At 36.3% G+C, this 16,861-nt stretch overlaps 1 protein-coding gene across 10 annotated transcripts in view; it reads right to left on the reverse strand.

The window, feature by feature from the left end:
- BIRC6 (baculoviral IAP repeat containing 6) overlaps positions 1-16,861 on the reverse strand; it is a 187,388-nt gene that overhangs the window by 89,088 nt on the left and 81,439 nt on the right. For all 10 annotated transcript variants that reach the window (XM_069800486.1, XM_069800485.1, XM_069800484.1 and 7 more), the window contains 9 exons: positions 15,731-15,885; positions 14,395-14,521; positions 13,434-13,544; positions 8,286-8,419; positions 7,114-7,241; positions 4,415-4,977; positions 1,205-1,380; positions 539-635; positions 153-347 (listed from right to left, as the gene is read on the reverse strand). In XM_069800486.1, the coding sequence (XP_069656587.1) occupies positions 153-347; positions 539-635; positions 1,205-1,380; positions 4,415-4,977; positions 7,114-7,241; positions 8,286-8,419; positions 13,434-13,544; positions 14,395-14,521; positions 15,731-15,885 (1,686 nt within the window). The remainder of the gene's footprint in view (positions 1-152; positions 348-538; positions 636-1,204; positions 1,381-4,414; positions 4,978-7,113; positions 7,242-8,285; positions 8,420-13,433; positions 13,545-14,394; positions 14,522-15,730; positions 15,886-16,861) is intronic.

Raw genomic sequence — 16,861 nt, forward strand, 5'->3', positions numbered from 1 at the left:
CCCCAATGTCTTGAAACACCAGCAGCCCCTCTTGTTTAGAAGATTTAATAGTATTGCAACATTTGACACTATCACAATACTGTTTGTTAACAACTTGATAAAGATTCAATTGACCAGTGGATATTAATGTAAGAGAAAGAAGTATTACTTACCCAAAGGCGCAAAATTGTGAATTCCTTCTGCATTATCAGGCTCAGAAGCTAGCACTCTAGCTTTCAAACTGCTATCTGTTGCTTTGGTGGGACCAGAATCAAGAAATTTCATAATAGTCGAAACCATACTTCTTGCTGTGTTAACAATAGCTCTTGTGCTTGTTACCATGTTGTTACAAATAAGCTGAACACCACCTGTGTATAATGCAGGCGGGGGGGGGGGGAAAAAAACCAACACTGTTCAGAAGCATGCAATAGATTCTAAGCTAGCAAAGGCCTATTTAGTAAATTTTCTCCTCCAGATACAGCTGTATTCCTTCTTTAAGTGCCAAAAAAATCTACAATAAACCTTTTACTTGATGCAGCTAAAGAAAAGACATTCTTACCCATATCATGGAAAGCCTTCAGTGCCTCACTTGTATCCAACACTCGTAAAATGAACCAGAGCAGTGGCTCAGATAACTGACAAGTGGCGAGAGAACCCTAGAAGAACAACAGTTAAGAAATACATGGTTTCATACAAAATTAATATGACAGAAATATGCATGACTGCTCTTAGCCCCCCCTTTTAGTAGGCAGAAATCCCAGAGAGGAAATGCCACCACAGTTGACCTCTCTGCCACAAAACAGCAATACCATGTTCCACGTGGTTCACTCCTTACGTAGGCAAAGTTTTTACAGTAAGGAAAAGATCAAACTACCAGGGCAAGCAGCTAAAGGGAAAGAAGAATATTGAATGTGTAAAATATCCACTAATATGAATACAAAAAACATGTTTCCCACCTGCACATAATAACATATTCAATCCATCTTCAAGCCTTTAGCCAGGAACATTTATGGGAATGTCAAAATGTCCTTACAGAAACTCTCTCTCCCTCTACCAGGGGCAATGGAGGGAGGCTTTCTAACTTCAGCACCAAAGTGAAGTGAGATTGGAAAAGTGTTAACATTTCTTTTACATGGCAGTAGTTCAGTTTTCTGAGCTTATTACAGGTTACAGTATCAACTAGCCTATAATTCCCTTGAAGCACAGCAGACCTAAGGAAACTTACCTGTCTTCCCATGTACCCACAGGCCATGTAGGTAAGAATTGGCTGAAGCATCACTTGCACTGTTGTTGCTTTTTTACTAAGCGTCGTCAGGATAGTGAACAACCCATCTCCAACTGATATGGCATCTAAGCCACCATGAAAGTTTTCATGTTTAGTGAGATGTAAGCCACTTGCACCTTAGTGAAAACAGAAACAGTTCAAAGGTCAGAAGCCAAGACCTAACAAACCATAACAGCCCATGAGAGAACTCAAGGATATTTAATTTCTTTACAGTTAAATGTTGACATGGATTTCATAAACTACAAATGGGCCAGTTTTCAGGATCATATAAATTACTATTAGTGTTCCCAGATACATGCTACCTTATTTACAGTATAAACAGGAAGACTTGACCCAGGAAGTCAAGGAATTTAAATCCAATTTTAGACAAGACCATAAAAATGAGTGTAATTAGCGAAGGAAACAGAATAAGAACTACAAGGATGGGAATCACTCCTAGCCAGAAGCAACTAACAAGTATTTAAGATTTTTTTTCAGAAGTGCACTTTAACCAAAAAACCCCAAACATTTAACTTACATATTTCTATCAGAAATACCTCTCCCAGAATTCTCCTTCTCAGTGCTACAGCTCAGGATTTATTCATGAGGATTTACTGAATATTAACATTCAGCAATATCTATTACACGTTGCTGAAACTGAGGATGGAAGGCAAAAGAATAGTCTTCCCAAGGAAGAGATTACCTCCGTAAATACGACTGTCTTACAAAGCATATGATATCAATCTGGAAGAGCTTTCAAAAGTAGTTTTAGATTTGAGTGGGGGGAATCAATGGAATAATCCCATACCATTTAGAGAAACTGGACTTATACTAACAAATAATAATAAAAAGTAACATGTTCAAGTCATCTTTGGAACATGCCTTAGAGAAACATTTTGGCAAGAGAATTGACAGCTGTAGTACTTTAATCACCTTCAAGCTGTCAAGAAAGAAAATATTGATAAGCACTGGATGCACTGAGACAGACAGAGAAAGAAAAGTCTTAAGACAGCCTCTGAACAGTCTAGAAAAGTTAAATGGAATGAATGATGGAGCTGAAGCCAACTAAGGTGGGTTTGCTGTGAAGACTTTGAGGCGAAAAGAAGGTCGGACAGGAGGGGAACACTGTTACTTGTATGATTTTCATAGTCTGTCAATGACAAAGCATAAAAGCCTAATGAAATAAATAGACAAAATGGTCACAAAAGAAAATCCAACAACTGTTTTAACTTCATGTGACATGAATACTCAGAGCCATCTTGGTTCCTGACCAGCTGGCCCACCAGGTGCAGTAAACTAACATTATTAGCATAAGTTTTGACACCAGAGCCACTGCTTATGGGTATACATCTGCAGACATCTTCTTGTTTATCTTTACTGGGTTGCTAGCATGCTGCACTAGCTATTACATGTTTACTACTATGTGCTGATAACTGATTTTTGGATCATATATAACCTTGGCTGCAGTCTTGGACAAATGATTTGTTCATAGAAATTGTCTGGAGAGAGCTTAACACAGCTTTTCTTGAAGGAACTAAAACCACAAATAGCTGTGTTACATCTTCCCAAAATACATATACAAATTAGTTTCAATAACCTGTATTAAAAGACTTTGGGAGGAACAATCCACTGAAAGGATCAGCTGGCCCAGTATCCTGAACTCAATGAAAAACATTTTGAAACAACACTATCTTTCCAAATTGCCTTTTTAAAAATGCCAAAAAACTGCTGGACAGAAATTGGTGGTTTAGAAAGACATCAAAGTTGAGGAGAAGAATATTTGAATTACACTCCAAAGAAAAACATACTCAAAACAAACCATCATTCCCAGAACAAACTACTTCCACTGTTCATAGTATATTTGTAATATGACACGAACTATCCAGAGTAAAGTAGGAGACGTTCTGGAATTAATTTCGGGAAGGTTCCAACAGCACATTCCAGGCTTGTCAAATCTTGCCTGCTGTTTAATTTGACTACTGGAGATTACTACTTTTTCCTCAATTGTTTTTATGCCAAAATGAACTACTGGTCTAACATTCACATGCTCTCATCCAAAAAGTATACTGTTTTCTGGTAATAGCATTGGTTAACAGTTTCACATCTGCTTAAAAGAGACTAGCACAGAAAAGGCCAGAGATACTTTCTTTGAAACAAGAGAACACTATAAAGAGAACAAAGTTTTACAACTATTACGCCTGAAATGGAGTGCAAGCTCTTTGCCTATCCTCCTGCAAAATGTTCTTCCAGTTTTGCACATGCAGAAACATTCATGGTATTTCAGCCAGTGGTTTAATTTGTGCAAAAAACCTCAATGCTATCATCACAGCTCACAAGCAAGTAATATAGTCTCTCTGAGAAAATGCACCTTAGGTACATGTCTGACAAACAGCAACTTTGCTGTTCAAAGTATCATCAACTTCCTCACTTGTTCATAGCATGAAGATCCCACCCACAAATATATGACTGGAACTCCCAGAACATGATGTTAATTGAGATTTCTGGTGAAACAGAGGAATAGAAAAGTTTATGTATTCTGTGCAAGGGCCACAATTGTAAATTGTCATTTTCAGAAACGATTAAGAAAAGGGAAAATAATGCGATACATAGAGAACAATTGAGGTAACATGTCTATAGTACAAACTGAAGACTAATCCTAATCCATGCATAGAGACATGCGATAGGCACATTGAAATACAAGAAATTCCATTTAAACATAAGAAAAAGGCTTTTCTACTTTAAGAATGATTGAACATTGTAACAGGTTGCCCATGGCAGTTGTGGAGTTTCTACCCTTGGGGAATTAAAAACCCAACTGGATAAGATACTGGGCAACCTGCTCTCTGAGGCAGGCTCTTGAGTTGACCCTGCTTTGCACAGGGAGGTTGGACTAGACAATCTCCAGAGATCCCTTTCAACACTGACCATTCTGAGATTCAGCAAATTCAAATGGCAAACACACTCTTGCTTGGTTTTAATTACTGTCTCCCACCTCATGTTAGTTATTTTCACATACCTGTCCCCCACTTTCACTTCCTATCAGTCTCTTTTTTTTCCTGTCATTTCTGTGACACATTTTTTCATGTGTGCACTCAATTTATGAGGTTGTAGAAGTTTCAGGTGTTTCACACCACCCCAAAAGATTTTCCACTTTATTTACAAAATACCTACCAATAATCATTGCCATAGCGCTGCTATTACACTGGCCAAGTGCAGACAAAATCTGGCTCATAATTTGTTGGTTGGCTAACACCAAGTCTGCCACATATGCAGTTGATCCTTGAGTATTAGGGTTGCTTCCATTGCCATCTTTGCCTCCTGAAACCTTTTCTTCATCAGACACACTGTCTGTAGTACTGCTAGGTACTGGAACACGGGCACTATATTCTCGGTTACTGGAAAGCGGCAGTTGAACTAAAATGTTGACCAGCTTTAACAAATCAAACATAAGTTGATCCCTTGTCATTTCTCCGCAAACTGCTTTGGCATCACCTGGACGGATAATATTGGCAAAAAGCCCTCCAAAACATGCTCGAGCACCCACAGAGCTGTCTGAGCCGCTGCGAGACATCACTTTGTCTGAACATGTAATGTAATGATGCACAAGGAAGGTTATAGACTCAATTACTGCAGAAATAGTGCTAACTGATACAACTTCAAAATTCTGTTCCAGGGTGAATTCCAAGAGTTTCACTTGTGCATCCAAGGGTCCCTGGCCCGTCTGGAAAGCACCCCTGAAAGAAAAAAAAAAAGGATATTTCATTGTTCAATATTAACAAGTTAAACAGGTTCGGTTGTTTGAGGGTTTTTTAGCATTATTTTTAAGAATCAAAAAGCACACCAAACTTAATAAATAAAAATCCAGCCATTTTCAGAAGCACATCTTCAGCCATGTTGAAGCACAATCTGATCTTTCACATAAGTCAAGTATTCATAACTTTTTAATATACTGGTCATTGCACAGCCTGTAGAACCTGTTCATGCTATCACTCTCCTGATACCACTACGGATTAAAGTTTCCTTTGAAAAAGTCTAGGATCCATCTTTTTTTTTTTTTAGTTAGTTAATTTTGCAGGTATAGGCTTGGAATATAGTCCTAGTGGGTGAAAAGTTTTGTATGTTTGCAGGGAAGCTTCATGGGAAGAGTCATCTAATACTTCAATATCACTAGGATTATTTGTTTTCTAACAGGAAATTATGATGGGTTTTTTCTTCCAGTAGTTCCGCCCCCCCGCTGAGGTAGTAAGAATAATGGTCAGGTTTTAGGCGTCTAAATAGTAACTATACATAAAACCATGAGAAGGTACTCAAACTATCTAGGTTGGTGTTTGTAGGTTGATTGCCTGAAGGATCCCTTTTAGGGATAAATTTATTTTCCCAGTTGCTTTTACACGTATACTGGTAGACTACAATATGAACCTTTTGAATCTGTACATTTAAAACAAAATTGGTGCTAATTCTTGAAGTGCGATTTAGTTACTGATTTTTGATATATTTCTCTGTCTCTTTTGACATTGATCTTACTATAACTTTTGAAATTAAATATAGACTAAAACAGCTTATAGAAACAGCCCTGAAGAAAATAATTGGCATTTAATTAGTTCTAACAGCAAAATACTGCTTTGCTTCACAAACAATCCTATGCTTTAATCAGACATGGTATATACTTCAATAATTACCTGAGGTTTTAGAAATAACCATCTAAACCCTTTTCTAGTGCTTTGCTCCCATTTTTTGACATTTCAGGCTCTCCTTTGCTTTGTCTCAAAATATCTAACACATTTCAAAAAATAAGCTAATGAGACCACTGCAAGGATATTTCAAATAAATTACGGCATGCTGACACGCATTCCAAAATTCACTGTGAATTACCAAATTTACCCTATTATGACATTTCTTGCATAGTGATTGATCACCAATGTAGCCTGGTAAACACCTCCCATGCAATTTAAGTCACTAAGGTAAAATCTCTTAGAGAAGGCCGAAACTGTTTTCTGTAAGATTAAAGAATAGATAACACAAAGGTGCCACCTACTGGGAAGCCAGAAACTGAGGAAGCTCATCCCTAATTATACGAAGCCTTTATATGGGGGATGAGCAGAACATCAATACCAGAAATAAATGATAATTCCTAATGAACTTCAGACCAAAAAATTGCCACATTTCTGGTGTACTGCTGTGTACACAACAGTCTTGTGCTCATCGACCTGGCCTTGAAGAAGCAGAGCTGTAAGAGACAAGCCATAAGCTCTTATCTCTCCTCTGGCCAGCAGCACTTCTCTACACTAGTGGGGAGACAAGACATCAATAGGCTCCAGAAGGAGAGTGGGGCAGAGGAGGTTTTCCACTGTTGGGTGAGGAGAAGAGAAAAAAAAGACAAAGCAATAAATATGCATATTGCATAAATAGGATTATGCAATCTCATATTTCATCCTACTATATTATAAAAGCCATCCATATTATTTTCACAATCTATGAATAATTTCTAGAATCTTTGATTAATTCAGGCCTCAGAATACTTTTTTCTCTTTTTAATAGGTAAGGTCATCAATAATGCCCTTATTTTAGGGAGTACTTTAACAAGGCCTATATCTTAGCTCTAGATAAAATCAGTCCAAACAAATGTTTAGTGCCTCTATTCACTGTCCTTCACACACGGAGGGCTGTGTGTGGATTCCAGTTGCACTATTCCATGTGCCAGAAGCAGCCCAGATCCTGCCGGTAGTGCTGCAGCAACACCTAAGATCTCCATCCATATATAACTTGACAGTGTGACAAGGCAGGACATACACATCTTAGCTGTGATTCACACTCACACAGATTTCAAACACAAAGAGGGCATGAAAGAAAAAAAAATAGTTAAGATTTACCTTTCTGTTGAAAGTATATGTATTAATTTCAACAAAAATTCACTGAACATCTGAGGACAAGTTGAAGAAAGGTGCACTTGTAAGCGAGTAAGAAATTCTTGCATAGCTTGCGTAGCCGTTGGCCCAACCTAGAGGGGGAAGGCATTTTAATAAGTATTATATAGACCTGAAATGTCTTCAAATACATTAAGCAGTATCTAACATGAACATTTTCTAAGAACAGAAAAGTATTATGTAGCTTAACTTGCCTGCTAAAAAATTTTACTGGGTTTTCACAGGACAACTACTGTGTATCAATTTATATTATGTGTTATTCTACTACTAACCATGAGTAAAAAGCAAATAATTCAGTTCTTTGCTTAAAACTCATTTTGCAGCTTGAGACTTTATCTTTTCAGCAATGCAAACTACACTTCACACAGAATATATTTCTGTGCTAATCTGAATGTTTTCTTTTTTTCCCCACAAACCACACATTTACATATAAGTGCTTTAAATTAACGGCACTGCACAATGTTTAATTTCTGGAAAAGACTATGTGTTTTCTGGAAAATTTTCTGGAAAATACTGGAAATACCAGGTGTTTGCTGTCTCCTAAACTAAGTGTTTCTGAGACTCCTGTCAAATGTTACATAAAATTAAGTTAACAGGCTTTTTTATTACTATTCACAGATGTTTCAAAAGACTGCAAAAAGCAAAAAAACATTAGTTGAAATTAGGAAAAACAGTAGACACCACATGAATTCAGAAACAGGCAGAAAATAAAAGCATAATCTTAAATTCTGGAATTATTAGATATTTAAACTTAATCTGCATTGGCATTTTTATCCCAACCCAACAAGATTTCAGGAAACTAACTGAACTGTATTACTTTTTTCATGCATGTAACTAAGGAATCCTAACTTGGAACACATTCACTGACATATCGCGTGGCATTCTCTCCCTGTGGCAAGTCTCCAGATAGTTGTAAAAACACATGATCACTACTCAGAGTGTATCACCAACATGAACTTCCCTATGGTTGCTCATCAGAACCAACTAAGACCATAATCAAAAAAAAGAAACAAGTCAAGGATATAATACATTATGAATAACACATATTCATGTCAAGTGTACTGAAATTCTCTTACGAAGATTTTTTTATTATTATTATTATTTTAATTGCTAGTTACCTGTGGACTGTGTTGATTTGTTCCATGAGGATTAGTACCGGAAAGAAATTTCACTAACACATGAATGAGGTTTGGATCTGACACCAACAATTGGGCAGTACTTTCCTGAGCTCCAATGGCACTGCTTGGACCAGCTTAAAAATAAAGACATAAAAATTAAAACTATAATCTTAACCATTAATTATAAGTCAAACATTTATACTGCATATCCCTTATACTTATTTCATGATGTGTAAATATTCTCAGCAAAATCAGCTACTGAAACCTGCTTACTCAGGAGTACAATTTTGAGTGTAGTTTTCCATTAAGTACAGATATAAACCCCCAAAACTGTTCCATCAGTGTTCCAAGCTTACTAAGGCAGTGTTCCTGAAAGTAGAGCTCATAGCTCTTGCATGTATACTGAGACCTGTTATATTACTGCCTTTTGGGTTTTTTTTTTGAAAAAAGTTCCCCTTATAAACTATTTTGAAATTTAAGACAAATCATTATCACTAAAACTACATTCAACTGCAGCTGACATAATTAATCAAAATGAGAAGTGAATCTGAATTTGGTTATTCTGTTTTTCATAGTTTTCTGTAACTTTTCTTTGTTTCAATGTAACCGCATCATTCAAATTTTGTGTATGACTTCAGTTTTGAGCTAGATGTCACTTGAGTTTGTCCAAAAGTACCAAGTATCCAAATTAATTTTAAAATAAGTGTACAAAGTGCACAAAATGTTTATATTTTTATTTGAAAAGGGGACGTACTTTTGTGCTTTCCTGCATTTCTGAATCATACCTTCACAGACAGAAGGTATTTAATTTCTTCAGAGACCCTGAATCACCTATGAAGTCTATAATGATCACTGTGACAAGCAAACTGCTATTCAATGTTCTTTTTTAAAAAACAAAATGAAACAAAACAAAACCAAACCAAAACAACCTCTCCATTGAAACTACAGCTTTTAGAATATGTATGCTTGCATTCTTCTGAACAGGGCACATTTGGGGTGCAGCTTCAAGTCATTTAATTTGTTCATTTGGTGTTTCTTTGAAGGTAATATCATTTAAAAACCTCCAGCTTTTTCCTGCTTTGTTCACCTTCACTTGTTAGGTCTGTACTGTAACTACTTAATTAAATCTGGCTATTTGTGAAGACTTTACATCTTAATACAAGCAGATGTTACGTTAGAACTTCCACAGAATTGACTGTTCCAGCCCATCTCCTCTTGACAAGCAGCAGCCAAGTCCACATGCTAACCCTCAACTCATCTCCTTCCAGGATTAGAAGGCTCCATAGTTTTTCTACTGTTTCATGAAAGGGTTGATGCCACAACTGAATAAATACATCTTCATTACTTCCTATGTTATTTTATTTTTATATTTTCTATTTAACAGCTGAAAATATCACCGCAATATAACAACCCACTTTTTTTCTACATTATATTCATAGTCTGACATGTTTTGTTTGACATTCTAACTCAGATTTCAGGATGCATCTACATTATCTGCTCTGTCACGAAGTGTTTGTGCTCAAAACACTGCTCTCAAACAGTATTTCTGGTGACAATAACAGATAAGCAAAAGGGCATGTGAGGAGAGCACAAATAGTTCTTGCTAAAGGAACTGATGAGTAAATGCACTATGAGAACAATTTGACAAATGACAGCTGTTTAGAGCAACTGTAGCTCTGAGAAATTTTTCTTTGCCAGGTGTCGTTGTAGATTTGCTTCTACCCACCTTCCTTTACATGGCATTAAATGTTTCTAGATGTCACCCGTCAAATACTGATTGTAAACACCATCCTTGCAAAATTTGTCCCTGGATCTTGTAACCAGTTAAGGGCATTGTTCTCAAAACAAATGGCAGGGGTATTGGGTTTATCCCTGAAAAATATCTTGCACTCCTCAGATAAGAGCTTCTGAAGCACAGAAGTTACACAGCCTGAGCTCTCATTATGAAGACATTTATGAGCACATAATGGCATAATAAAATAAGATTTTCTGATCATGAACTGACCTGCCCTAGACAGTGGTTGCTCATAAAGTCCCAACATAGGACAGTTCCCAAAAAGAATCTGCCCTATACTCTGGTGGGGAAAAAAAAAAAACTACTAAAAAAAACAACTAAAAAGCTTTGATTACTGCTGGAGAGATCTGAGGTTTTGGAAAAATAACTAACAAGCAGCTTTGAAAACAACATCAGGATGAGATCTCTAGAACCACCTCATTTCTCAAGACAATATCTTCTAATTCATTGATCTCCTGAAGAAATGGTGACCAAAATTGTAATCTTCAGAGTACAATAGTTCAGAAGTAGGTTCAAAGAGACTACTCGTAAAACGCAAATAAGGCAGGACCCTTATCTAGAATGGATGGAAAAGTATGAAAAAGCACTGCCCTTCCTCCCTGCCCACCCCCCCCTTTTTTCCCTTTCCTTTCTTCTTTTTAAGAGAAAGACTGGAGAAAACAAAATGGCTAAACATGAAAATATGTATTAAATGGCAATAATGAATTTCAACTAAATAATGCAAACTTAAGAAGGAGGTTCTCTGAGAAGGTTTTGAGATCCAATGGTTTAGAAAAATAGCAGCAGTGGGATTTTCTCGGTGAAAAATGCCCACCTGCAAAAAGAGTTTAGTGAATCATCTATGAGTGGCTACACCTCTAAGTTGTTTTTCAGTTTCTGAAACAGCAAATACAATTATCTAATGAGAATTATGTCAAGAAGAGGTGCCTTCTTGCTTATTTAAAAGGCTTATTGCATCTGAAGAGGTTTATTATACCTGAAATCATCTGAAGAAATATTTTTGGTGGTGGTGGTGTTTTTTTCATCAGTGAAGATATTCTGCAAATGAACACATTTGGGGGCTTGTTGCATTTTGTGTATTAAAAGGGGAAGAACCTCATTTTATAACCACACATATCTAGGAAGACTAACCTAAATTATTCCCAATGAACCGTAATTGACATCTTAGTGGTTTAAAAAAACACACCAAAAAAACAACAAAAAACCCTAACCATAACCTGTCAATACAGTGAAGATATGTGAACAATTTGTACTTAATAGCTTAAAACATTACAGAATTAAAGAGGATACAAGAGAAACTTGACTCCAAAAGAAAGCTGACATGTCAATTATATTTCACCAGTCTCAGGAACAACTTGTCTTTAAATTGTTCAATCTCTAGTGTATATGTTAAAAAAACCAAACCAAACCAAAACCCTATCTTTCCTGGAAAGCATGATCTTGAAAATTTTAAGTTGATGAGAACTCCTGTGAGACACTGCCTGCAATGGCTTAAGATACTATTATTAGTCCCAGTTCTGAACTAAAGCACATGGAAACCAAAATCATCGATTGGAGAAGTGCTCTGATGGATACCACCTTCAATTGTCAAGAAGTGAACAGAGATTATTTCAGCTCTTAAATGTGACAACTCAGTGTCATTGAGACAGAATATTATCTTGAATTATTAGCTGCTGAGGTATCCTGGCACAGAAGTTATCTGATGGGCACTTAAACCTACTTAGCTCCTGGTTGTATCAGTGAGTATGGGAAAAGGGGCAGTTAAGGGATATATATCTGTATTAATCCACACACATGTATAAAAGGAGACACACCTTCGACCCTTTTCTTTACCCTCCAGCAAGCTTGTATCTCCAACCCTTTCCAACTCAACTCCAACCTTAGGCTCACAATCCTATATACGAAAAAATCCACAACCACATTTCATATGCTTATTGAGCCTCCAGTCAACCACAGTGGTTGCTTCTGAGCAGCTTTTCATTCACATCATTACTTACTGATCTCATGCAATTGCCTAATAAACTCCGCAAACATGTGGCTGCTTGTCTGTCAGTATCAAAGCACAAACACTCAGCCTCGTGCCACTTGGAAGAGATTCACATATGGTCTCAGTAGTACACACAGCGTAATTTTTTGAAATTTCTAGTCCACAGTTAAAAATTGGAGTGCTGAAAATACACATGGGTGTTAAATGCAGGCACCGATATCCTACAAATCAGGCCACATTCTATTCTCAAACATCAAGAATAAGACAGAGGTCTCAGTTTGTGAATATCGATTAAGTCTCTTCCATTAGATTATTCACAGTTCTACCTAATAGCAAAAATTTCAGCAGATTTTTGTGAGACTGATCTCTAAATAACATCAAAGAAAAGGGACAGAAAGTGAAAACCTGAAGAAAAAAGTGCATCCCAAAGATAATGATTTGAAATGGCATCTATGAAAAAAAGATTCATAAGCATCTTTGAGGAAAACTGTGGAGAATAGCTGTATCATCACAGGATGGCAAATTGCTTGATAGAAGTGTGATCTTCAGGTGGCTCTGGGTTTCTTTTTTCTGTAATTACTGTCTTTAGTCATATGCTTGGAGTGAAAACAGAATTTAAAAGAGCTCTGACTTGGTCTAACATGTAGGTTTTAAAAGATTCTAGTCTCCAAGTTCTTACTGTTTGATGTCTTCTTTAGCCTTGAGGATATGGCCACCAAAGCATTCCTCAGGACAGCTGCCCTATGATAGCAAGCCATTTAGAAGCCTCATTTCTTCATTTAAAAAATTACATCCTTTAATTTCTACCAGTCTTGTGGCAAAATATTCTCAATGCGAGATTATTTCTCCTGTGTTATGGAGCAATATACACAATGTGAGATAACCTGGTGTGCATAGGGAAATGAAATGAAATTAAAGGGTTGGATTTCTTTTTTAATAGATTCAGCTTCTGAGGGCTTATTTTCAGATAGCTTAACATAAGCAATGACTAGTGCCGGCATGTTTACAAAAATATTCCTACTGCATCAGAAAAACATGAATCTCTCTCATAGCACCTTAATTCTTCCTCTCTGCTACCTCTTCCCATAGTACAAAGCTAATTCCCAAGAATCATTAGCTAATCCTAAAAATCATTTTTAGAAGACATTATCAACCTACTTATAATGACATTTTCTTTTACCACTAGGGTTTCAGTTTCCCATGGTACAAGCAATTCAAGGAGCCCACTCTTGAAAAGCCTTGAAGCTATGGGAGAACCAACAAAAGTACTTATATGACAAAAGGAAAGTTCTGGTATTTGGATGGGAATCAACATTCATTTGCATGTCACTAAAACAGGCAACATAAAAAAAAACCCCAAACTTACCATTAAGCTGCATATTTGTCATGAGAGTTAGGCTATGAAGCACAAGGCACCATGTCCGGAGTAAGGTATTGGGATACCACGCCAGAACTGACAGGAAGCTAGTTACTGAAGCTGTCAAGAAAAATATGTTTTTCCAAGCTTTAATCTTCAGGCTATTACTATAAATTTCTTGGGTTTACTGTAATGTGCTATATTTATTATTGTTATTAATATTACTGTTTGTGGTATTTACTTTGTTTTGACAACTATTGTTCCAGGAAATTAAGAAAAGAATCCCCACCAACACTTCACAGGAACTAGCCCACAGAACTTTCTACAGTGCCCAGACCCTGACATCTCAGAGAAAACGATGCAAAGAAACTGGTTTCAAAATTTTCTCATGGAAGCCAGCATAACGGGTTCATTATAGCAGGCATTAATGTTTTGGACTATCACCACAAGATTTTCTAAACTATACAGTATAACATATTATAGAAAAAAAAAAATTCAACATGTCTTTGTACTAGATTAGTAGTCTGATGACAAAAGGTAATAGGGCTTCCCCCTCCACCAACCCCTTTGATAATAAAAAGATCATAGGATGGTATACAAGGAGAAGAGATTTGTCACAGAAGTGCACACAGGTGCACAGTTCACCTTAGACCAAGTAGTGTATTTTAAAAAGTCCTCTTGGCATTAATGATGAGTTAAGAACCACAAATTTTACAATTTAATTTCTGAGGAGATCATGTAAATTCAAGGAATCATCTCTCAGTTACATACTAGTTACACATTTTTCATATTAAGAAGATAATGAGCCCAAGAGCTCTTGAATAAGAACACAGAAAATATCCCAACATTGATCTTATCAAGAATACTTATTGTAATACTTTTTGCTTATTAGCAAAAATTGAGTACTTAAAAAAAAAATCTTATCTTACACTTCCTGAAAATTAAATTTCCCATATTTAATGTATTTTACCTTGGTTCAAGGAAATGACAGGAATTCGGTTAGCATTATAAAGGAAAATATCAGCGCCACTATCTTTACTTCCAGAGGAGCTGGAATTCAGGCTTAATGTGAGCCATAACTGTAAAAGGGATTCAAGCTGAAAAAAAGGGAGAGAAGAACACTATCAGACCAAACTCAAGTGTTTTTCTAGAACTCCAGAGCATAAAAGATTATTTGCTTTGATTTTAAAAGCCTTATCTACATTCTCAGCTGTTACTGTTTCACTGATACACACACACACATTCTCTCTCTCCCCCCCCCTTTACTGGATTTGAAGATTCTGATAAACATAATATTCAAGGCAAATTCAGCATAACTAGAAAATGCTTCTGCTATGTTTTTGTAATTGATTCTTCTAAATACAGTTAAGTTTCTCTGAAGAAGTTTCTTCAAACTTATGTTAAAAGAAAGCAGCTTTACACACTGCTCAGAAACGTCTGTATCATAACCTTACACCTGTAACACTGGTTTGCATGTAAGCTTTTGGAATGTCTCAATATAGTCAAATGATGTTTACCCATCAACCAAAATTATTGAAAAGTCCAATTTAATTACTGGGAAACTTCCCTTACTATCAGAGACACTGATGCTTATTCTGAATAACTCCCTTGCGGAAAATAACTATTTAGATATTCCGGGGAAGCATCAAGGTTCTTTAGACCACAAACTGTATTTTGGATGAGATATTTAAAGAACAATTGAGGGATGGAGTCAGCCACCCAGTTAAAATATAAACAGGCAGGCAGGCACCTAATCACTCATATATAGCATGCATGGTGTTCCTTTGTATGTATCAAGAAAAGCATTGCTAAACCAATGACTTTTCAAAAAGCGCACTTTTAATTTTAACATTTATGATCATTGGATAATTCAGGTTGGAAGGGACCTCTGGAGGTTATCCAATCCAATCTTCTGCTCAAAGAAGGGCCAAAGACGACATCAGAATGGGTTGCTCGGGGGTTTATCCAGCTGGGTTTTGAAGATCTCCACAGATGGAGACTTCACACTTAGTGACACTCTTCACTAATAAGCTGACAATTATCTTTCAGTGAATCTACAAACTTGTTTTTAAATATGAAAATGTATACCCACTTTTTCACTGTAACAAGAAATGTCATTTTTGATAAAAGCCTTCAGCAGCTTGTCAGTTACATTATTGGTACTGCTGTCCATGACAGTTTCACAAGCAATAAAGCACATGACATAACAGGTTACTTGCATCCTAAGTAGTAAGAAGTATAGGAAAACAACTTTCAAATTTAGAGAGAAATGCTATCAAAACATTTCAAAGTTCATAATTCTATACCTGAACATGGTGGACTTGTAGCATGGAAAAGAGTTTGTTGAAGCATGCACTCAGCATAGGTATAGATGACAACTGTACAATTAACTGGGCATTTTGGTTAGCAGTATGTAATCCTCTCAGCAATGAATCATCTGTTCCGCTAGGAGACTGGGTTACTAAAAAACAAAAAGTATCATCCCTCCATGAATTATTTTGTGAAAGTTGCTAAAAGAAATTTCATATTTATTTCCTTGCATTCTATACTTAAGGGAAATACACTTATTTTATAATTTACAGGAACATCTTCAATGTAGTGTTCAGCTGAGTTGAACTACTGACTACCATACTGTGAAAGGCATACTTGAGTATCAGACATCTCCACCTTCACAAAACTGTTTGGAAAGTGAGCCCACACAAATACACTTTCACAGTTCTTCCTAAACATGTATTATAGGAGTGTCCTGATAACACAATGGTAAGACAAACATTTGGAACATCTCTTCCATGCATTATGGTAAAACTACTGCAGTCAATAATAAACTTCCAGAGATTAAAGGCTGAGGATGTCACTAAACCTACTCCATCATCATTCAACTAATGACTGCATGCACATAAAGGCACCCAGAGAGCTACAAAGCAGCACATCTTAACAAAACGGGCAGTGCAACTGGCTAAAAATACATTCAAAAGTAAATTGGCATCATGAGTGTTTTTATAACATAAAGCTTATTGAACAGCTGCATTCAAAATTTTATTCAAATATTTTCACTTTCATGACTGAACAGGTGAAACTGTCAAGTGCAAAGCAGCTTTCAAACAGCTGAAATTTCACAGTGAATGCAAGAATGAAGCTTCACAAAACCAGGAAACTTAACATTCACTTGCACCTCGATCGGAAAATGAAAATAATTCCTCCATTGTAGTATAATGCACTGTAAAAGAAATCCTGTATATCTGACTAGTTTCCCAAAATATCTTAAATATATGTATACACATAATTCAAAAATCTGAATAAAGAAATATCTCTAAAGCTTGGCCTAACAAGAAAATTCAAGCAAAATATAACTTTTTCTAAGCTGCTAAATGACTGCAGAAAAAATTAGTACAAATTTCAAAGCATCATGGTCATTATGTGAGGAGAATGATTTGACA

The sequence above is a fragment of the Haliaeetus albicilla genome, chromosome 13, assembly GCF_947461875.1.
Source record: "Haliaeetus albicilla chromosome 13, bHalAlb1.1, whole genome shotgun sequence".
In the NCBI taxonomy this organism is placed as follows: Eukaryota; Metazoa; Chordata; class Aves; order Accipitriformes; family Accipitridae; genus Haliaeetus; species Haliaeetus albicilla.